This window comes from Myxocyprinus asiaticus, chromosome 32, assembly GCF_019703515.2.
Source record: "Myxocyprinus asiaticus isolate MX2 ecotype Aquarium Trade chromosome 32, UBuf_Myxa_2, whole genome shotgun sequence".
Taxonomy (NCBI): domain Eukaryota; kingdom Metazoa; phylum Chordata; class Actinopteri; order Cypriniformes; family Catostomidae; genus Myxocyprinus; species Myxocyprinus asiaticus.
In genome coordinates this window covers 2476884-2501794 of record NC_059375.1, presented here as the reverse complement: position 1 = coordinate 2501794, position 24911 = coordinate 2476884, and the positions used below count along the sequence as shown (strand labels likewise).

The following is a 24911-nucleotide window of genomic DNA, read 5'->3' as shown; positions in this document are numbered from 1 at the left end:
TGAAATTAGCCTTAGCAAGACAAAGGAGACGGTCATTTTATGTCAGAAACATTAAAAATGTCATTTCAATCAGTGTCATTTCCAGCACAGAATTGTACTAAACACAATACAGAATTTGGAAATGACACTGTGGTGGGAATTTGACATTTGAAAAATTACATAAATGTCCTGTGATGCGTGTACATATACTGTTGGACATTATTAGCAAAAAAATAAAATAACAAAAATTGAGTGTGTGAAAACATTTTGATCGAGAATTTACATTCTAGAAATCTACAGTGCTAAATAAAACACAAAGTTAAAGAAACACCCATGAATGGTAAAATCAATAAATGTTTTGTGAGCATGTGTTTATTAGTGTGTATACTGGCATGATTTACTGTATAATGCCTCACATGCCTTACTGATAACTGCAATCAGTTATTCTTGTTGTGGTTTAGATTAGCAGTTCTGTAGAATAGATTTCCCATTTAAGACAAAGTTGTGGTAAGCATTTAAAGAGCATTTAGACTGAAATAAACAGAGCTACTCATGGAAAATGTCTCTCTCTTTTTGTCATGTGAGTGCTCTGAATCCTAATGCCTCAGGCCAGTCTTCATTTCATCAGGCTATGGAAAGATAGATCGCTAGAAAGCCAGGAGGCCCATCAAACCAGCATTTCCATCAATAAGGCATGAGAACAATTGGAGGGAACAACACTATTGAGGCAGATAAAGCACAACTCAGACTCCCATAGAGTAAAAGCACAGGCACTCAATGAGACAAATGCTGCATTAATGCAGATTAAACTGCAAAGACCGAGAGTGGACAAGATAAATCAGCTTGTTTGGATTTCCTGGACAATGTTGCACATGTTTTATTATTTTTATTATTATTACTATTATTATTTTTATTCAGTTTTTCATAAGAGCACAAAACAACATACAAGCCAGACCACATTTCATAATAACATATGCGTGCTTATGTACAATACCAAGTTTTAACAGTGATCATGTAGAAAAGGGGACAAAACAGTAGTACACAAATAAGAAAAAAATATTATTTAATAAAAAATAAATTATAATAATAAATATTATTTAATTTCCGTTGCCTTGTAGATGTTTGAGGAAGAGGCCCTAGATTAAAAAAAATAAATAAAAATGTAGAGCACTTAGTTTCATTAAAACAGACCAGTGAATTTATCTCACCAAGCTATCTCTGAAAACTACTGTAGGGGAAGCAATAGATTTCCACTCCCTCAAAATAGCCAAGTTTCCATCAAATTTTTTGCACTGTTCTGTTTTCAACAAAGTGAAAATGCGTTAAAAAATGTTTACAAAATTTGCTGTTTCCTGCTCGCTTCCATCCAATTGACATTTTACCGCTCGTGATGATGTCATCCTTAAAAAAAAAAAAACATATTGTCTCATAAGTTTTTGTTTATTGCAAAATAAATCTGCCCTTGAGCCATTTCCATACAGAATTTTGTGTATATTGCAAATTGTATACCTTTTAGGTGTACCTTCTCAATAGGCTTGGGATCTATGCCTTTTGCACTCATCGGTAATCGTAAGATTTTCCCAATGATTAATGACATATATCAGGATTTTTTTTCAGATATAAATAGGGCTACCTGTTGCACAATAGTCTTTGTGTTTTCAAGCATATTTTTTAGCAGAACTCTGGTAAAGTGTGAGCGGCAGAGGTGGGTAGTAACGCACAACATTAACTCTGTTACATTTACTTGAGTAACTTATGGAAAAAAAAATACTTTTAAAGTAGATTTAAAAGTAGGTACTTTTTACTCTCACTCAAGTAAATTTCTAATGAAAAAAATATACTTTTACTTCTTTACAATGGGCGGTGTTCCTGTCGTTACATTACTGGGTTTAATTGTAATTTATGCTTAATTTATTGAGAGATTAATGGGACTTTTACGAGAGCGGAAGTTCAGCTGCGTGCGCTGTCACAGACTGTCACTCAAGCCGAGTCATTCACTGCTGCAGGATCATGCTCTTCAAAGTGAAACACTTTCTTCGCTCTACACAGTGAAAAAAGTATAGTTTCGTCATGCAATGCCTTCATTTAACACCAAGTCAAGTGGATATTTCAAGATTTAAATTGCAATCTTTAAGGCATCACTCTGAGGTAAGTTGTGGCTCTAATGATAACGCTGGCTTTTCTGTGGCATGGTGATGGTAATTTTCAGGGTGATTCTGTAAATATGGGCTTTTGTGACATCAGTTTTTAAGTGTACATTTTTAAATCTGCAGCAATATATCAGTGCGCTTTGTCCTGCATCCTGCATGTCATAAGCAGTATTTACGCATTTGATTCTGGTTTTGGGGACATAATTCCCCATTTCCGGGGAATAGGAACAGAACGGGGGGAAGTGGAAGGGGAGGGAGGATAGAGAGAGAGAGAGAGAGAGAGAGAGAAAAAGAGGGCTCGTGAGTGGAAGTGTTGCCGATATTGCTCTGGGCTTTGGCCGACCCGTTGCAGGATTGCTTTCTTCAGGTCTTCGTACACCAGGAGGTTGGATGCGGGAAGTTGTTGGGCCATGAATTGGGCTGCCCTGGACAACAGCGTCACTAGGCGGGCTGCCCACTGGGTGCTGGGCCAGTTCCGTGCTCCAGCTGTCCACTTGAAGAGCTCGAGGAAAGCCTCTGTGTGGTCCTGAGGTCCCATCTTCACAAGTGTGACATGCGGCACAGCCATAGGTGGGTCCGGGGTCGCGGCTGAAGATCCCTACTGGTGTACCAAGCTCCGTAGTATCTGCCAGTCCTCCGCTTGAGCCTGGAAGAGTGCCTGGAACCACTGCTCCTGTTCCACATGCAGCACAAGCAGAGCCTGATGTTGGACTTAGTGGATGCTGGCGAGGGTTTGATTACTTTGGCCAGCGGCAAGGACTTATCCTTCCTCATAATCCCGTGTTTCGGCACCACTGTAATATATCTCTTGCTGGGTTGTGAAGGAGGAAGCGGGCGCCAGGTAAACAGTTGACTTTTATTGATAGCACTTTTCAGTCAAACACACAATGGTTTGGTTTTCAGCACAACAAAACAAACACACAATACGGCTTTGTGCGTTGCTCTCTCTCCAGCTCTCACTGCAACACAGCTGTTTTAGCTGTTAGAGATAATTTTCCACAGGTGTCAATCCTTACCGCTCTTCCTCTCCCGGCCTCGCTCTCCACAGACATTGCTCGGCCATGCCCCCATCTGCACAAGGTACACAACCCTTTTGCACGTACAGTCAAACTGGCATGATTACAATAGGCTTGGCTCAGACGCGTACGATCAAACCGGTGTGATCTCCATTCATGCTGCTGTTTACCGACAAAATCGGTTGTCATAATGACTGAAGCAGTTGTCATAATGAACCAGCTGTTACCGTCAGAGCGCACTGTTTAGATGCAGCACTGCAGCCATGTTTTCTGACGTCAAGGAACATACAAACTAGTCAGTCCACTCGAGCCTTCTCCCATTCCGTCCATCACAACCACTTCCAGGGCTGGGAGAGTGGAAGGGCTAGGTTTTTAAAACCTTCTATGCTCCTCCTTTTGAATGCTTCTATGACAGTACAAACTTAGAATCCCATTTTACATTGCAACGAAAATATGGCGGCGTGCATAGCTGGCAAGTGCATTTGCAATCGCATCTTATCTATCATAATCAATCATTATAACATCTAAAAACCACATTATATGTTTGATAATATTTAATCTGATCTTCAGTGCACCTGCTGTGAAGTGTAAGTTAAGATTTATTTTAATTGCAGTGCACATTAAAGAACTCACGCTGGGAGATCTGTCAGTACAGGATAAACTCATGTGCGAAAAGGTTAAAATATTTAAAGTTTATAACATAGGGAAGGAATTTGAAACATAGACTGAAATATTTTCCATTTAAACATCAAAATGTTTATATAATGAAAACATTAGCCCTCACAAGGTGCCAAATCTTTTGATTTTCACAGTAAATCAGGTTTGCTGTTTTTGTGTTACTCAGACACCCTGAGAGACACCCTCATGCTACAATTGATATGGAGGGAGTTCAGGTGTCTCTGTTAGTGGCAAGAGATCCAGCCTATCCCCTACTCCCTTGGCTCATCAAAGGTTATTCTGGACCCAGTCTGTCAGAAGAACAGGAATCATTAATTTGTCACTTGAATTGTTGCCATGTAAATGTGGAGCATGCATTTGGATGGCTAAAAGGAAGGTGGCACTTGGATACACCACATTTGTTATGGGTGGGGTGTTATGTTCCCTTCTCTTTTGCTGTTTTTTACCCTGAAAAAAAAAATACTGTATGCTACGACAAAAGTTTGGAACCAACATAAGAAGCCTTCAAAAATAGAAAACAAAAGTCGCAATGGCCAGGGTAAAAAGGAAAGGTTTTTTTAACAATGAAAATAAAGAAAATAAATCAGAACAACAAACACTAAACACGAGAAGGTTTCCTGGGCAGCAGCAGCCATAAAGTGCAACCAGCACCTTTTAAATAGGCAGGACTTCAGATGTTGCTTTTTAAAGTTTCCACTCCTGTCTTATTGGCAGCCTTACAAAGGAAAACAAAAGCAAAAGAGCGGGGGCATGTAACAACCCACCCCCATAAAACATGAAATAATCCAAAATTATTTAATGAAGATGCCCACCAAGTATAGATAAAACAATTTGCAATACCTGCCATATACTGTACCAACAGTCTGTAACAAAAGTAGCACAAGCACAATGGAGACATATCAAAGGGATAAAGGCAGTTCAGCAACAGGACACAGAAGTGGTCTGAGCAGAAGAGCAAAAACTGAGCATCTGCTAAAACACATTGCTAAAATAATTTCCAAAACATGCTAAGGCCAACCTAAAGAAGCTGCATCCACAAACTGAGTAAAATATTTCTGTCACATCCTTTTCTACAAAAGGAATGACCAAACAAATGTTCCTACTGATGTTGAATTCAACATTAACTGCAAAAGTAGCAGGAGTAGCATTAGTTTCACTTGAGCTAAAAGTTCTTGCACTTTTAAAAGGCAGGGTCTCCATTTCCATTTTTTTCGGACACAGGAGAACTACCCTAACAAAACATATTGTGGAAAAAAATTAGGCAAAAACAACCAACTCTACCCCTTAAACCATCCAAAACTATGGCCAGACAGAAGCAACCTAAAAATGATGGCAAGTCAGTGTTCATGAAGAACACCACTTAAAACTATCATATGTCAATAAGCAAAATGCAGCAGAAACAAAGAATTCTAGGGGAAACAATGTAGCAATGGTTGCTGATGGCAGAATCAAAGCATGATGGACAATGGTGGAAATCAAGCATGCTACGGAACACAAGTAGTGATGCAGGCAGGTAGCAGAAATGAAGCATGCTACAGAAAACAAAGTAGCCATACAAAACACAGCAAAGTTGGATCTATCCCGGACGAGCCCCCAATTACTGTATATCATGACCCAAGTTTGGTACCAACATAAGAAGCTGTCAAAAGTAGAAAACAAAAGTGGCAATGGCCAGAGTATGGTTTTATTTACATGGAAATAAAGAAAATAAATCAAAAAACAACAACAAACGCTAAACACAGGAACAGGTTTCCTGGGGCAGCAGCAGCCATTAAGTGCGGCCAGCACCTTTTAAATAGGCAGGTATTAACAGTTGAGAAGAACAGGAATTCAGAATTTAGGAAATAAAACAATAGATATATTGTTCAAAATGTAAAAGACAAAGTGTTTTGTGGTTGTCAAATGTTAGTAGACCATGCTGATAGTTAATGAGCTGAACTTGAGGAGAACTCGCTTCATATACATCCACTAAAAATATCCTTCAGAGCAGTTTGGTAAAACTAATTCAATAGATGGCTCAGAAAAGTCAAGTAAGTTCGTAGAAAAGCTCTAGAATCATTTGTTTGCAGAAGACACTAGCTTTGATATTTTGTTATCTAATGAAATGAAGTTCATGCTGTGACTAAAATGTTAAAAAGTGTCCAAATACTGTGTTGGATCGGAATGTGCAACATTTGTTTTCCATCACAACTCACAAGCATGTGTGTGTGAGAGCAAAGCACAGGTCTGTCCACACACTCCCTCTGACAGCGTTTGCTCAACATCAACATAATCAAACATATTCAAATGTCAGTACTGTAGCTGTGATCATACCTGAAGTCTGGATAACATTTACACATGTGACAACACACAACACAACAAAAAATGTGAGCTGCTCTGTTTAATACAATGAACATGTTTGGAACATGAGGGTGAGAATAAAAGATTTCCATTTTTTTGTGAATTTTAATAATAATAATAATAATATTTTATGGTGTTTTTCCCCCATAAATGATGCTAAATTAATTAGGAAGCCATCAAGTCGTCTTTTGCCATATGCCTTCTCTAAGGTGCTATTATTTGTTTTTCTCAAGGTTTATTCAGGCATAGCATTTTCAGAAGGCCAAACTGCCCATACGAGAGTAAATGAAGAGCATAAAATAAATGAGTCCATTTATCAGTGTGTTTTTTTATTTTATTTTTAGCATATCCTGAGGATGGTACATTAACAGGAGCATCTAAAAACCATTCGAGTCATCATTTTGAGGTCATTAGTTCAATAGACTAGGGGTGTAACAGTATGATATTTTCACATTATGATGATTGTCTCACACACACACAGAAAATATTTTTAATTGCAGAAATACTTATGTTTCCCAGCACTGTATATATAGAAATATTTTTTGTATCTTAAATTTATAAGGTTCTTTTCAATGTTACTTTCTTAACATAAAATTCCAGTTTGGTGGTTAAAAAGCAATTAAACTTGTCATTAAGAAAAATAATAAAGTTTGTTCATCTTTCAACCTGTTTTGTAATGTCATCCAATACTGTGATAATAATAATTATAATTTTATTTATTTATCACACATTTACAGTGAAATTCTTTTTTTCACATATCCCAGCTAAGCTGGGGTCAGCCATGTTACAGTGCCCCTGGAGCCAATAGGGTCAAGGGCCTTGCTCAAGGGCCCAACAGTGGCAATTTGGCAGTGCTGGGGCTTGAACCCCTGACCTTCTGATCAGTAACCCAGAGCCTTAACCGCTGAGCCACCACTTCAGGCTGCTATTTCATTAAATAAATATGAAGTCTGTATGTGCCTGGCTACAAAGTGAATTAGCAATCTGCTTGCTATCATCCACTACAAACAAGAGCGCGCGATGCTCAGGATGGTGTTTTGTCCGTGTATGAGCCAAAGATCTCTATATGGTATGAGCACTTTGTGTCTTTATGTCAGCACAACACCAGTGCCACACATTCACTTTTAAACGTGCAGCACATGCAAACTATATATTTAATCCCATTAAATCGCAGCCTTCGCGGTTTAATAATCATACTCGGACATAACGTGATTTTAATTTGTGCACTGAATGTTTACGGAATGACATACGTCAGATGGTATCGTTTTTTTGGTATTGGAGGATTTTTACGAGCAGGTGTACAGGTACATGAGCGCAGTATTGGACCTGATTCCGATACCAGTATTGTATCAGGACATCCATAGAATATAAAAGCTTGCAAAACACTGCGTGTCCCTTTAGTCATGATTTAATTCACAATATCTGACAGCCTCTCACACAATATAGTTTTCTTTTCTAAAAAAAAAATTGCTAAGCTTTTAATATTTATGTTCCCTATTGTAAACAGTAGATGTGGAGAGAAATAATAATTGATAAAGTGAAAAACATAATTTAAAACCTAATCAAAATCTCAACCTGTGTAAACCAGTCTATTGTTTACAAAAAATATTGGTGAAAGTTGTCAAGCAGTAGTCTGGATTATTCTTGCATGGAAACAGCAGAAGCTAATGAGCTCCTCCCATTAGGGTTTCCTAATTAAATTAATGAGATAGCACTAGTAACAGTAATCACAGACACCAAAAAGCTCGTAGGAAGACTTAAAAATTATTCTAGAATGCTAATCGAATGTTCCTCTGGATCTCAGCATGAAGCAGATTTAGATAAAAAATCTGCAGTGAGAGATCTCATTACAAGAACATTTGAGCACGTCAGACACATCCTGTCATTATATCAGCTATTTACACAAACGTATACATGGAGTTTTACTTCACAAACTCTGACTGGTCTAGATGAGTGATCTCTAAATTGTTTGGCTTCAGTCACAGTAAATAGTCTTATTATGCGTATGCCTTTAAGAACATACAGCTGCAAGTTGAACACTCGTCCTCTTGACAATGTATGTAAATGTACCAAGCCCCTAAATATTTACAGTACATCTAGAATCTGTGACCAAAGGCATAGACTGAGTAAAGATGAATACAGACTTTGTGAGAGTCATAGTTTGTGAGATGTTTCAGGGTACTTTCATGTCTGGCATGTCCTCTACCTCTGTCATTTCAGGCAGACTGCCACAGCACATAAATAATATATTTATTTCTCCAATTCACCTCCTTTCCCATTGAACATGACCCAGAAGGCTGGTTTAGCACCTTGGCTTTGTGGAACTGCAGGAGAGCCATGGCGTGCAGGGCAGAGGCGGCTTGTCCAGCGGCATTGCAGGCTTTGGCAATCAGGGACGACGTGAACCTACAGGCCTTGGACGGGAGCTTTGGGCGTCTGGGCCAGGTGGCGGTGCTCTGCGGGCATAGGTGCACTGTGAGCGCCTTATCCACTGGGGGAATCACCGAATAGCCCCTGGCCGCCCTGCCATCGAGGGTAGTGAGGGCGGGGGAGCTGAAAGATCGGGACCGGGCAGTAAAAGGTGCCTCCCGTGATTTTGTCAGCACCTCATGCACTTCCGGGAAGAAAGAGGCTGCTTTGAGCAGTGCCGCAAGCCCAGGACCCAATCATTGAGCAGCGAGGGTTCAGGGGAGAGTGGAACATTTACACTAACATTAACACTCTAGCCCGACGCTCGCGGCCGCCCGGGAAAGCATGTCCGTCATTTCCGCATTAGCCTGTGACTGGGCAATCGTCCCCGAGGAGGGGGGGGGCCCAGCTGAGGCTTCTGCGTCCGATTGGATGAGCCCGCTCTCCAATACTGCGCTCAAGAGCTCATCAGCTTCGCAGGCTCCGAACAAGAGGTCGAAGTCGCCGTGAGACGAGCCGGCGGACTCATCCGGAAGCCCGATCGGGGCAGATGAGCGTGCTGGGGAATGGGAGGTCCGTGGGGGGATACCCAGCGGAGGTGGTCCCATTGGGGTCCCCAAATCGCCCCAGTGCTAGCCGCGCTGGCCTCATACCTGTAGGTAGAAGGACCGAGGCGGGGAGCCGCTGGGGTGGCTTGCTTTCTTATGAAAGCAAGCCGCGACCACAACGTTGCCATGGTCATTTTCTCGCAGTGAGTACATTATCCATCCACGAACGCTGTCTCCGCATGGGTCGCGGCCTGACACGAAAGACAGCGATCGTGATCGTCCGAAGTTGAGAGGAAATGACCGCAACCAGGAATAACACACAAATGGAAAGGCATCTTTGAAAAGATGCGTCTTTAAAAAGACGTTCCATGTGTGCTGCTCTTTTAGAGAAATAGACTCTTTTAGAAAAATATACTCTCTTTTTTCTGCCGAAGCACCCAGGGGCGTTCTCTGCAGTGCACCAGTGCAGAGGAAGGAGAAGCCGCTGAAATGCGCCGTCAGATCCAGCCGAGGTGAATGAACAGTCAGCTCAGTAAACATCGACCGTTCGGCTCCAAAGAGAAAATCTGAATGAGTGGTTGCATACCAGCTCCTTTTATACCCGTATGTCCGGGGGAGTGGTATGCAAATATGAATGGAGACTTCACCCGCAAGTGGTGAGCCAGGTGTGGGAGAGACACAGGCAAGCTGCCGTATCTCTATGCCTCCCCCAAAAAAGTGTGTGCACGACAGAGACTGAATGGCAGCCAGAGAAAATAATTGTTTTGAGATTTTAAACTTTAGCAAATTAAACTTCAGCATTCAATTTGTTTTATATCTGTATGTATAGTGTTTAATATTGCATTGGCAATGTACACTTAAGATTATCTTGCCAGTAAGGCTGGATATAAATTAAATCTGCCCATTTGATCCTATTATTAAAAAAGTTCAGTGGAAAACACCAGAAGATTTTGCCCAACTTTTAATTACAGCATGTCCACTGATTTTATTGCATGTTTACATACTGTATACTTGTATCAAAGATTTATACCTGTAACAATATGTCTATTTTAATTATATCTGTAAAAATGTAACATTTTGACATGTACAGTACATATTTAAATAATTAAAATAAATTAATATTCTTGCACGTTCTTTGAGAGAGTATAAAGGAAATATATATATGATTGTATTTGAATGTTTGTTTTAATTTACTATGATTAATCGTGATTCATCACAGAACACTGTGTGATTTATTAGTTACAATTTTTTAATTGATTCACAGCCCTAAAATACACATTAAATAGATAAATATAAAATCAAGTGGTCACTTTCACTAAGGGGGATAAAGGGTCAGAAATGTTCCTTCTTCAGCCATGCTTCTTGTCCACATTGTTGTTTTTTTTTTACATTCTCAATGTTATATAATATTTTTACATTATAATAAAATCCACCCTCTATAAACAATTCCTACAGGCCATTAAAATGTATTTGACATTATAAAAAAAAAAGAGAAAAAAAAAAGAAAGAAAGAAAAAAATAAGTCATGTCCTTATAACAGCGCAGTAGAAGCCTGCACTCCCACGGAACCCAACAGTGTAGCGCGGGACAAGTTTTGATTGCTGAGTGCGCGTGTGGGAAGAAAGAAACTGATGTGCGCGAGGGAAGCGGGAGAAAGAAATTAATCATTGGTCTCCAACAAAATATACATATCTAAACATAGATTAAAAATTACTCAAATTTATTTGATGTTTTTAAGGTACAGAATATTATTTGTGTTATTCTTCTATTGCGCAAGAACAACAAAAATAAACGATTTACAGGCGCAGGGTTGGTGGCTCATTCATAGAAATTCTTCCTTCTGCTCCATGTGGTGGAAAGTACCACTCTGAGGTAAAATGTTTGAGCATGAAGGCGGATAGTGCTAGATGTTAACACTTTATTAAAGTTAGGTACTGTACAAACAAAACTTTGAAACCAACCACAGATAAATCAGATATTTGGCAATGTGTTAATGATGTTTCTTTCTCTCTCTCTCTAAATTTTTTTAATGTGTGGGAATTCGAAAAAATAGCCTATGACACCGGAGTGGGCAGGAGCAGGAGAGAATCTCACGGGAGTGGGACTAAATGTGAAAGTTGCGGGTGGGACTAAATTAAATTTTTTGCAGGAGAGGGCGGGAATAGGACAGAATCTTGCGGGAGTGGCCGGGAGCGGGTCTAAAGTGCGGGTCACTTGGGAGTAGCCAGTCTCCGTCTCTCTGTACTTTGTAACAGGTAGAATTTGGTACTGCCTCTTTAAGAGCAGTGCGCTCTTTACTGTTACCTTTTCCATTGAGCGTTCATTCTAAGTAGTGAACACAATCTGTGCACACCTCACGTCTGCGGGGCACAGGAGCTTTTCACATTTCTGTTGCTCTTTTTAAGTTATTTTGTTTATAAAGTAATGCTGTTGTCAGTAGAGTGCTTGATAACTGCACATTTCATGTGAGGCTGCAAATAAATGCCACATGTGGAATGCCAGCCTCGTTATTAGTCACTGTCTAATAATTGGGCGAGCTATCTCCATTAAAAAGTGTGTTACTAGTGGCACCCGAACATTTTATCTCTGGCCTTGGATCTATGGCTATATCTGCATGGATGTACAGTGTGTATGAGGCAGCCGGTGTCAGCAAATCTGGGAGCCTCGTGTCGGCAATGTACGATGCTACCCACTGCTGATTTACATGTTTGCGAGACTGGCTACACAGCACAAGAGGACATTTTGTGCTTTAGACATGAGCGATACGTGAGATTCATCCAGACACATGAGAAGATTCAATTGGACACCAGCGATTCAACCAGACATGTGAAGAGATTAATTGGGAGAATAAAGGATTCGTTTGGATATGGGAACCGACTACAAAAGGTTTACTGAACACTTTGGTTTGTGGTTCATTGAGGTAAAGGAGAATTTTCCTGTCTTTGAACTTGAAACATAGTTTCTGGTGATTTTTCTTCTCTTTTCTCTGTTTGCTCTTGGGAACTGCATGGATTGAGTCAGCGGATTTAAAATGAACAAAAATGTTGTGATTCGAACTGAAATTAAGCTGTTGCTTCATCATTTGAACTGTTCACTGTATTTAATTGCCGCGGAAGTACATATTCAACCCAAAGTTTGTAAAAATAAATAAATAAATCTGTTTCTCTGTTTCATTCTTAATTGTTGAGATATACTGCACTGCTGTCATTTACTTTTTCAAGGGAACATTCATATAAATGGAATTGCTTGATTTATTGTTGATTTTCAAGAGTGTTCAAATACTTTAATTTACTTTTTGCATTTGCTATTACTCTCTGCATGTGAAAAGGGAAAATGTAAAATTCTTTGAAACTACTTTGATTTACTGTTGCATATTAAGCTGAGCTGTTATTCACTGTTTTGAGTACTATGGACAGACATGTTGATGATATGACTGATATGATTGATTTGACTGTACATTTTTAGTCTTTACCTAGACAGAGAGTTGCCAAAACTGACAGGTTGTGTCACTACAAGCTGCAGTGGCAGTGCTGCGAAAATGCTTAAATGAGTCCCTTGATCTACAGAGAGGTATCATTGATCGATGCACTCAAAACATGTACACGCCCACTTCAAACCCCATACCTGTACAGGCTGATCCAGTGGCCTCTTCTACTCTGTATATTCAGGCTCAAACTGTTTGCATGCCAAAACCTCCAATAGTGGCCACAGACAGGAACGTCAGACCTGAAAATGTGACATACCTTGCTCACAGTTCCTTGGAGCTAAATAACACAACCAGAGCTCTAGCTTTAGTCCTGAATTAATCAAAACTAGAGCTGCCTGTGTTCATGAGTGATTGGAAAGTTCAACCTGATGATTGGCTTCAACATGTGGATGTCTACAGATCCTCCTTGGGCCTGAACATTGCTCAAATTTTCCTTGAACTACATTGCTTCTTAGCCATAGAGCCCAGGCAGTGGTTTACAGTATTGAGTGCACACATCACAGCTTTGACACAATTCTGCACTCTCTTCAAAACTGTGTTTCTTCCATCAGACAACCAAGAACATGTCTTGAGAGGCATCCTTGACCGTGTTCAAGCCCCTGACGAACCTTTTCCAATGTTTGTGGCACACTTATTGAGCGGATTCAAAAAGCTAAAGTCTCCATCACCAGAACAAGAACAAAAACGACCTCATTTGTAAGCATGCATTCGAGCGATACAGAGTCACACTTTATGGCACACAGATTACTTCAGTTATAGACCTCCTTATGCGTACACATGTATCAAATATCAAAAAAGTACGGGAAACTTACTGCTTTAAATGTTCTGCACATGGGTTCACGTCTCGAAACAGTCCAAACTGCAGCATTGAACCACAAGCCAGTGCATTCCCTGCCATGGTAAAGCAGAACTCTCCAATATCAAATGATGCACAAAAGCCCAGTCAAGATGGCGAGACATCAACAAATGCCAACAGGGGTGAGCGGGGCAAAACATTTGACTGGCAGAAAGGAAACTTCAGGGAAGGAAGGACGTTATACAGAGGCAGTCCTATTGCTATGATGTAATGTTCCAGAGTTAGTTGTATATTTCAGGTAGATGTCAGTAAGTTTCAGAGGCTGTCAGCACATGCGTGCCCTTTTTAATAGAACAATATTATACTTTTAACGCAATATTACGGTAAACTGCATTCTTTACCTCACAAATCTTCTTTACTCTGGCATTTCCAGTCTCATACACCGCAGATTTGCTTTCAAAAGTGAACAAATTGTGTATATTGTGCTTTTACTTTTAATGGGAAGTTTTTAATACTGTAATTTTATTAATGCAGAACACATTGGAAAGGCCTCCACATTTCCAGACTTGTTCATTGTACTCTCTTTATTATCTGAACATATAAATTAGACATGCTGTCATTTAGTCACACACAGTGCCCTCATTTAGCTGGTTGTCAGGTGATTCAATGAAAATTTGTATCTTTCTGATGCTCAGCCTCCTCTACTCCATCAGAAGCTGTACATGGTCCATCTCTAAATGGCATTTTTGTTCTGCCTTTCAACAGGGACCTTTTACAGCTTCCTATTAACAAGGAAGAGATGAGTTACTTTTCTTTTAATGCTGAGATCATAAACATATGCATCTGTAATGTATAATCAGACACATGAAATTCAATTAAAACAATGTCATTTCATTCGGTACCAAGTTGCTGGAGGCAGATGGACCCTACTGTACATGAGACTGCACAGCCATTGCCTTTTAGGGAACAAGACAACAAGCAAGTTTTAAATGCCACATAAAATAAGAAAAGAACATAATGGACATGTAACTCCTATCAATGTCCACCTCTGTTACAACAGATCTTCATCTTATAATGCACGTGAATTATCATGTGTGGCCTAATGAAAAACATTACATTAAATTTACGGAAAATTATGATAACTGTGGGAGATCCTACAATTGAAAGAGGGTCTATGACACCATCAGCAACTTTGGGAAATTAAAGGCGATATGATTCTACATTTTTAGAAACCCCAACTGGGTACATCAAATGGTATTAAAAATAAAGGAAATACATTCAGTTCACATGACATACAGTAAAATTAGCATGCACAGAACATGGTAAATACCAGTAAAATTAATCTTAAAATAAAATATATTGTAAACCTATAGCCTATTATCATAATATTAATAGAATATGAATGTTAATACCTATAATGAAGTTCAGTGCAAACAAATAACATAACGGTTGCCCTATTAAACATTAATGTAGGCTAGAGATGTCTAATATTAATGTTGAATTAAGCTTTTCCATGTACCGTAAAACTTTATAGTTTTATTCATTTAAAAATTCATGCAATGATTCAGTATATTTTCTGTCATGCAAACTCTCAGTCCTAAACCGATGCAGCTTCTATTGCTATTATGAATGAAGATGAAGATGACTGCTCATTTGCAGTCATTAAAACTTCATGTTCGGGGGCCTGGGTAGCTCAGCGAGTATTGATGCTGACTACCACCCCTGGATTCGTGAGTTTGAATCCAGGGTGTGCTGAATGACTCCAGCCAGGTCTCCTAAGCAACCAAATTGGCCCGGTTGCTAGGGAGGGTAGAGTCACATGGGGTAACCTCCTCGTGGTCACGATTAGTGGTTCTCGCTTTCAGTGGGGTGTGTGGTAAGTTGTGCGTGGATCGCGGAAAGTAGCATGAGCCTCCACATGCTGGGAGTCTCCGCAGTGTCATGAGTCTCAGGGGAGAATAATGTAAAAACAAAAAACAGAAAAAAACTCATGTTCTGCATCACTGAAATATGAAATATGGCTCGCCTTTCTTCTTAGTGTCTGTTTCCATGGTGACTCGATAATTCAGTGATCTGCTGAGAATGCCTTTCTGAGTTCACCGTGAATGCACACAAACACATACTCACGGTTGAGTGAACTAACCCTGCGCAGCTGTTCTGGAACCCACATACCGCAAGTTGGGTTAATCAACCGAGAGTTCAGGGTTTATGTCACGGTAAGTTAACCTTGCTTTCAGGAATACCCCTCTGAGCCACCTGTCTTTGGTCATGTGGAGGATCCAATGTCTCCATCATTCTGGAACACACCATTCATCATCAAAGTCAACCTCAATAACAAAGTTGTAGATGCAACACTTGATACAGGTGCTTCCCTCTCGGTGGTTTGAACAAATATGATTTCTGAAGTTCTGGAAAACACAGAAAAATTTCAAGCTTGGACATCACCCCTAATTCAACTTGTTAACAGTGCAGCTTGCAGTCCAACTGGCATTATCTGGCTTTGCCATTATTCCCGATGTTTCTTCACCACTCCTCTTGGGGATGGATTTCATGTTAAGAACATCAGTTAGCATTCATATTCCATCCAGGACTGTTTCTCTCTGTGAAACAACACCCCCCCCCCCCTTCCATGTGAGTTAGTGAGTGAGTGGATAGAGGAGCCAGAGGTTGGAAGCTTAATGTTTCAGGATGTCCAGCCATCTGCTTTATGTGATAAAGTTGAGGAGGCATGCCTGAAAAAGGAGCAAAAAGCACAAATAATAAACCTTCTTGAGGACTTTGGGAGCATGTTCAATGGTCTCCTGGGCCACACTTCATTAGCAGAGCATGCGATACTGGCGATGCTAAGCCTATCAACCTCCCACCCTACTGCACTTCCCCAGCCAAGAAACAAATGCTAGAAGACCAGATTCAAAAGATGCTGGAAGAGAACATTATTAAGCCATTTCCAGGACCATGGATCTTTAAAAAGCCTTGTGGTGAACCCAGGTTTTGTATTGACTACAGGGGTCTAAATCAACTCACACTGAAAGATTCATACCCTCTACCTCGAATTGACAAATCCTTGGACTTTCTTGCTCATGGGAAATTCCTTTCCACTCTGGATCTAGCTCGAGGGTACTGGCAAGTGTCTGTTGAGGAGAAGTCAAGACCAAAAACAGCTTTCATATCACACTGTGGCCTCTTTCAGTTCACATGTCTTCCTTTTGGGCTTAGCAATGCTACATTTCAAAGGGTCATGAACACAATTCTCACTAGCCTGATCTATTAATACTGCGCAGTGTACTTGGATGACATTGTCATCGCCTCACCGGCCTTTGAACAACACCTGGAAGACCTTCAGGAAGTTCTGTCAAGACTGGATACAGCGGGTCTATCTCTGAAGCTGAGCAAGTGTCACTTCTGTTTAAGTGAGCTAATATTCCTTGGCTATTGTGTCATATCAGAGGGTATATCACCAGACCCGGCAAAAGTGAAAGCAGTGACTGAGTTCTAAACACCAAAAGACTTGAAACAAGTCAGAGGATTCCTTGGCCTCATAGGCTATTATCGACATTTCATACCAAATTATGCCCACAAAGCAGAACCACTTTTCAATCTCACCAAGAAAGAGATACTGTTCAGCTGGGATGAGAGTTGTCAAGCTTCCATGGATTCCTTGAAAGAGTGCCTCACATCTGTACCAATCTTGCGCTTCCCAGACTTCAACCACCCATTTTTCATTCACACAGATGCCTGCAACCTAGGTCTTGGGGCGGCCTTAATGCAAAAAGATGGCAGCTTTTGCAAGCAGAGCTTTACACAAGGCTGAGAAACCTTAAAACCTGAGAAACTATGCTTAGGAGTGATTTGGCTCTGATGTGTTTCAGACCTTACATAGAAAGCCTTCATGTGACAGTCTATACAGACCACAACAGCCTGAGATGGCTGATGAACCGCCCAAACCCATCAGGATGACTAGCAAGATGGTCCTTGCGCCTACAGGACTTTGATTTCAGTATCACCCTGCAAGGTTTTCAAAACAAAGTCCCAGATGCTCTGTCCCGCAGCCCACTTCCAAATGATGACAACCTCGTTGGCATCCTACTAGACTATGCCATAAGACTAATGAAAAGGATGACACAGATGAAAAGTACATCATTCAAGATGGTCTTCTTTATTTCAAAGACTCTACGATGACTTGTGGACTGCATCAAATGAAGCAGCTCAAACTTTATGCCTCAACAGCCATTCGAGGTACTCTACTGAAATACTACCATGGCTACCCTACAGCTGGCCATCTCGGCATCTCAAAAAAGTTGATCAGGTTAAGCTCAGGTTCTTTTGGCCAAAAATGGCAGCAAATGTCAAAAGATACGTTGTTTCCTGCTCCGTGTCTGTTGACAAAGCCAAGCCAAAGAAAACCAGCAGGTCTGATGGTCCCAATCAAACCATAGAAACCTTGGGAATATACAGGAATGGAAACGAGTACATACTCGTCTTTGTCGACTATTGCTCTAAATGGGTCAAAGTAAATGCATTAAGGAAAGTGACAGCATGGATCGCAGCAAGTAAATTCCTCAGCGAGATCTTTGCCTGCCACGGCGCACCAACTTACCTGATATCGGTTCGAGGCACGCCATTTGTGAGAAACCTCTTCAAACAAAAGCGTATCACCCACAAACAAACACCACAGAGAGAGTGAACCATACCTTGAAAACTGCCATCTGCGCATATGTTGGAGACAGACACACTTCAAGGGACAGATTCATACCCCAGATCTGTTTCACTCTTCATGCTGCACCTCATGAGAGCACAGGCCCATCTCTGTTGATGATGTTATATGGACGTGAATTAGAGACCCCACTTTATTTAATCACACAACCAAGTGTTGATGGAATGGATCACCCCAAAGTGCCTTACTCAGAGAGCTTGAGAGCTTCCTTGCAAGATGCTCATGATCATGCCAGAGCTCTGGACTCCAGCCATAAGAGTAGAAAACATTACTACGATCTGAAGCAGTGTACAGTTTCTTATTCTGTGGATGACTTGGTCAGGGTGAAAACTCACTCCAAATCAGATGCCCTAGCAAACTTCACAGCCAAGCTGATACTTTGCTGCAAATAATCGGGTGAGCTATCCCCATTAAAAAGCGCATTACAACTAGACACATGATGACACATGTTTTAGTTCCTCATATTTTCGTTTTGGTGTCTCAATGAGAGCAATATTCCACATGTGTGTCGCTACACATGGAGTTTTGGAGAAAACTTTAGGCATCCTAGAGAAACTTCCGGTAATACATTTTCCACTGAGGTAAGCCATTAGAAGAGGTGTGACAAGCAACAGATGTTTCCTGAAATATAAGGTTTAACCTCGTGCTACCCCGTGGCCTCATGCGAGGACTCGCTATTTGCAACACATAATTTAAATGAATTAAAATAGACTGAATACTGTTCACAAGATTCTAGAGTGTCATTTAAAGGGTTAACTTCTTCCGCACTGTGTCACGTGACACAACAGCATGCCGTCGATTTCCTTGAAGCACTCCTATGGACGCAGCACAAACAAAAGTGCCTCTGGTAAGAAATATCTTTAAGTCTTTAAAGCCTGTTTTGTTGTAAAGAGTAGAGTCTCTAGTTTCATTTGATATGCCACTTTAAAAAATCTGTTCATTTTTCGCACATCAGCACGCTGATAAACTTTATGTCTACATATGTGGACACTGGCACCTAATTTCCTCAAAAGTAGAAAAAAACATGTTAGTTATTTTGAATAACTTTCAACTCTAACACATCTGTGGGTCATTTTGCTTCATTTTAATATACATTTTGTTATGTTTAATTTTGTTATCTCTGTACAATATGATTCTATTCATTAACATTAGTGAATGCATTCCTATATATTTACTGTGCTTTTTCACATTGAGAATAAATGGGTTCATCCAAAAGTTGAAAAATGTTGCTTTATATGGAATTAGGATGAAAATAAAGTGCATTTTGAACTGTTCTGAGACCAGTGCAGACAGACAGCATACTGAAGGTTAAGTCATTCTCTAAATAGTGAGCAAGGGGAGATCCTATAACTTTCTATGCAGCTAAATGCATTCAATCCAAAAATCCGACCAAAAGTTCAGTTTCAGGCTACAGATGAGGTTTGGACCACTCAACATGTTTGGCAGACATGGGACAATGGTAATCAGTACTTAGATTCAGAATTTTATAATACTAAATTTTATTTTAACATGGTTTGCAATGATTGGTTTATGCTGGACATTACTGTGAATAAGAATTATTTATTCAGCTTCACAGAAAATCAGCTGTAATGTCTGTAACGTCTCAAAAAAACATGATTAACCAACACTCCTGGAAACATAATAAACAATTTGATGAAAAAATCTGACTTTCTATAGCTTGGTATTATTTAACATTTCACAAAGTATGTGGACATCAGGGATGTGCCGTCCATATAAGCAGGGTAAGCAGTGCTCACCTAACAGAAGGGTGAAAAGAAAAATTACATTTATGAAATATTTAAATATAATTGTTAAAGGTGCATTAAAGCGATTCCTGAGAAACACTGTTGATATTCGAAATCAACTGCCAAAACAAACACACCCCTCCCTTCAGTGCTCCTTTGGAAGCTCCGCCCCCAAATTCATGCATGCGGGACGGTTTTACGCACACCAGCTCCAGACACTCACAACTCTCCTGCTACTAATCTAACATCACAACAACAGCATATATGGGGTCTGTGAAACACAGCAAAATTTATGTTACCCACCTATCGAGAAGAAAAAGAGCAACTTCTGCATCCGTCTTCAAGCCTTTTACCTCTCGGAGGTCTCTCCACCGCTGAAGAACCTCGCCGATGTTGATGTGACTCCTAGCCCTTGACTTATCATAATCCTTCTTTTTTAGTTTATATTCATCTGACCTTTTTCTCTTGGTCTGTTTCTCAGCCATTTGTCCTCCTTGGAATTTAGAAAGTTCTCATCAGCCAGATTTTACATCGCTCTTCTAATGAATTTCCCTCTCGCGCTGCCCCCACCCCCCATCCTGTGCACGCGCAAGAACCACCTCGTGTTGCTGTTGGCTGGAGTGGTGTTGTGTGGATCAGACCTTCTTTTTTTTTGTCCCATTTACAGAGCCAGGGCTGTGTACAAATACTAGATTTTTTTCAGCCTACCCACAAAACGGACAGCTAGCAGACTGTGAGGAGATATTTGCAGAATTTGTCAGAATTCCTCTCACTTGTGCAGCACAGACAGTTATTAATTTATTCACCTTGGCACCACCCTTAGGTATAAGCACTTTATGTTATGCTTTCTCTGATTCAAAGCATTGTTTACCGCCCTTTTATTCAACACTGTACATTCATTCAAATTGAATCACGCCCCCTAGTACAACTGGCCAAGGTAAGCATGCTTACCAAAATGAGTAAGCCAATCAGAAGCTACTTCCTTCAGTCACGCTATCTGATTGGCTAGATTTTAGTTTTGTGTCAACACGGTCAAGTTCACGTATGCATTATTAAGCACTAAAATGGATATCTGCAGTGTAAGCATCGAAGACCTACGCGGATTTGGAAAAGTTAATTTCAATAAAAAATTGAGAAAAAGAGGCTATTGAAACTTCAACATATGGGAGACTTTTACAACAAAGTGATGGAGATGTTCATTCACAAGGAGAGACACATGGATTTTGTGTTCATGTAAAGGTAAATTAATGTATTTATTAAAAATCTGTATTATTGATACTAGGTCATATATACTAGGTCATTGTTTCTGGTTAGTCTGAGGCTATGAATTGGTGATCTGGCAATCATGTCCTTCTTGTGTTATGTCTGTTTTATAGTTCTAACATCAAGGCGCAGTGTCTAAAAAATCTTGTGCATTCAGGTTAAGATTGTTGTCTTTTGTGGTCGGATTAGTTAATAGCCGCCATACATTCCAGTGTTTCTAAACTGTGGGAATAGTGACTTGTGAGGCCTATGATGTTGAAATTACTGTATTAACTGGCAATCATTTTCTTTTCTTTTTGTTTTGTTTTTGTATGTCAAAACAAGCTCTTCCAGCACTATGGTTCATTGTATGATTTAATGGACATAAACATGCTCGGCTCAATATATGGCAATCTTGAATTTGTGTGATATGAACAATATTACTGTCCTGAATTTAAAACAATTTGGTCATGAAGTTCGCCACTGTGACAATTGTTTCCATTGACTGATGGGTTCTAAGGAAACAATTTACGTCTATAACATTTCCGTGACATTACACTCACCTGTATAATGTGTTTTGGGCACAGCGTTTAATAATGTGTATTAAAAATCTTTGATGCTTGCCCAGTCTCAATGCCCACAGCACATGCCTGGTGGACATGAATTTTTAGGAAAACTATTTGCTCTAGAATGTATTTATTTATTTTGCTTTTTTATTAGGTGCTACTAGTTACTAATCAAAAAGGGAAATGGAAAATGCACACAGCATTCACGTTCGGGTATCAGGAGGTTAAATGTCTTTATTTTGAATCATTACATCAGTGAAGGTCAATAGCAAGAGACATCAATCTCACGATTTGACCAGTCACTGGCAAGTAACTGTTTTATTTACTTGCTAAAGCAAATCATTTCTCCCATTGGCACTTGGCAAGTGTTAATTTGTATGGAGGAAACAGTGTGTTTAGAAAAATCTAAACAATCTGGCTATAGATTCTCTCAATTTTTTTTTTTTTTTTCACTGTATTTTGAAATATCCACAATAACATAAGCATGCATGTTTATTATCATATATACAGTACCGCATTACTGAATACTTACACATGTTTAGACTATACACATAAGTTAATACACATTATCCACTATTTTTCTTTGTTTTCATTGTTTTCCACTGTCTATTATTGTGGTATCATTGATTTCAATTAAATTCATGGATCAGGCATATGTGCTGTTAGTCAAAAGTCTGGCCCCGTATTTACTTTGTAAATATACATTTCTGGTCTTATTGTGAACGATTAATCAGTGGCTGAAGTCCCTGTACCTCATCCAACAGAGGATGCCACTAGCCACATCAAGGTTATGGCTTTAATTGGCAGAGAATCCACTTATTTGTGTATAATGTTAACTGGAATGCACTGTAAGTCACTTTGAATATAAGCATCTAACAAATAAATTAATTTTAAAAGTGATAATAAAAAAAAAAAATGAAATACAGAATGTTGAACTACTGCAGCAATATTTAATTGCATATTGCCTGACATGTGGCCAAACCAGGTGCAAAGCTTCCTGAACACAAGGAAACACTAATTATGCAAAGATTAATGCAAAGACAGAAAATCTATTAATAAACATTGATCAACAGTGTAGCATATGGTGCGTTGTGTGTTAGACTATTTGTGAAATGGTAATTTACCTTATAGTGTTGTCCATGCGGGACACGGTTAGGAACGCAGCCAGGTTTGCGGTGTAAGATGAACACACAATCAATGTAAACAACCACCAACTGCCCATGACGATCCTCAATGCCACAGACCCCACCACTGAATCGCCACCTATAATGAGGAGTCAGAAAACCGAAAATATAAATGCATTTTGAAATGAGATAATGTTTCCTACAGTATGTCTTCATATCAATGTATAAAATCATACACTGAAAATCTATTTACATTCTTAATACACGTTCCTTGTTTAATTGTGCACAATTTATCAGTGCTCGTTATACCAAAGACAAATGCTTCTCATTGTAACCTTGTATAAAAATGCAATAAATTGCTCCACCTCTGAAACAACTTTTATTTTCCACTGATGGCACTTACACTGCAAATAGCTATTTAGGCATGGTTTTGAATCACTCTTGAGTCTTTTTTTTTTTTTTTTTTCAAGTGAATTAGTCAAACCACTGAGTAAATTGGCCTGAAACAGTCTTACAACTCACACTGAATCAGAACTAGCAATGTTCGATTCATGTCACAGGAAGTTATCAAGACGGCTACAATCGCTTACAGCAGCAAGTTCCCTCCATATTGTATTGTTCCATACATTTAAATCGATTCTTTTCAAGGTTTTCACATAATCCTGTTTCTGAACGTGTAATGAGAAAGCCTACAATTAGAAGGGAACAATTAGGAGGGCAGACCCCTATGAAAGAGTATTAAGAGATTAACATATGGTAATTGCATTACAGATGTGAATAATCCATAAGAACACAATTTCACATCATTAACCTTTGTCTTTAGAGTGAGCAGAAAAGGTGTTGTTATTAGCATGCATGCTATCCTCACATTAAACCAAGGAAAAATACACTGTAAAATCTTTGTACAATCTACTGTTAATTTAATATGGTGGTAAACTCAAAAGTATGGCACAGGAACTGCGCAGATTTAATCACAAGCTGTTTGGCTTAAAAGGGCTGGTAGGCAGTATGCCAGACATTAATAGAGGCAGCTGCAGTTTAGTGTGCTAGTTGCTGAGATAGTAACTTATCCATTTTGTCTTTCTTGAATGAGAACCAGCATTCTGTGCTTCATTCAAAGGCACTTTTACACTGTTTTAGTACACTTAACACACTTGAGAAGCAAGTGTGCCACTGTGGCTTATCAGTTTAGCAAAAATCATGTTAGATTGGCAGCTGAGGTAATTTTAGAGTTTCCGTTTTCTTTTTTAGATAGCCTGCCAGGAGTGTTTATTTTCATATTTGAAGCAAGTATCAGTATGTAATCCTTTATAGACCATTCTTTTTGACATACAACACTTTTGAAATATTTCTCAGCACCTCTGAATTGAAACACAAGATTTCAGGTTACCAAGAACTACTGCATAAAAAATCAACATATTCTTATGCCAGAGTGCCAAAGTTCCTGAAAAGATTCTAAACATTCTTAAAAAAACATAAAAAAAAAAAATAAAAAAAAAAACATTGTCATAATTTACTCACCCTTACGATTACAAATTATTAGTTACTGTTATAATGACTTTTTAAGTCAAAAGTATTGTAACACATTTCATTTCAAATTCTTGTAATCAGATTACAGTTACTGACTTTGTTAATTTCTTTAGAGTACATTACTTGGGTTACACATATTTTGAAAATGATATAATTGATTTAGAATCCATTTAAAATATTAATTATGTTCATATGTTCATCTGTTTGTGTTTCTGTGACATGCAACAATGAAATATAGACATTATTTGCGAGAATTTAATTTATTTTTTTCTGTGAAAAGTGTTTTAGAAAGTAAAAAATGAAGTTCAGGCATTAAACTCTGAATGGCACAAGCTGATAGGTTTGTTGAACTTGTTATCTGTTAGCCAGTCAGCTCTCTCACATGTGACATGTCAAGCCAGTCAGCTCACATGGTGTATTCGGGTAGCCAGTCCACTTGCATACTCACTCTTTATCTAGCATTTAAACTTGCTCAGTTTGCAATTATTGCAGCGTGCTATGAGATTTTTTATCTGAAACCCCCCTCCTCCCCAGCTCCACTTGTCATGATCTGCTACATGAGGATTGTATTTATGTCTAATTGTGCA

The 24911-nt window shown here is 39.3% G+C and overlaps 1 protein-coding gene across 3 annotated transcripts in view; it reads right to left on the bottom strand.

Annotated features, from left to right (window-relative positions):
- Nucleotides 1-24911, bottom strand: part of grid1b (glutamate receptor, ionotropic, delta 1b) — a 763190-nt gene that overhangs the window by 45207 nt on the left and 693072 nt on the right. For all 3 annotated transcript variants that reach the window (XM_051667789.1, XM_051667788.1, XM_051667790.1), the window contains exon 12: nt 22795-22933. In XM_051667789.1, coding sequence (XP_051523749.1) covers nt 22795-22933 — 139 coding nt within the window. The remainder of the gene's footprint in view (nt 1-22794; nt 22934-24911) is intronic.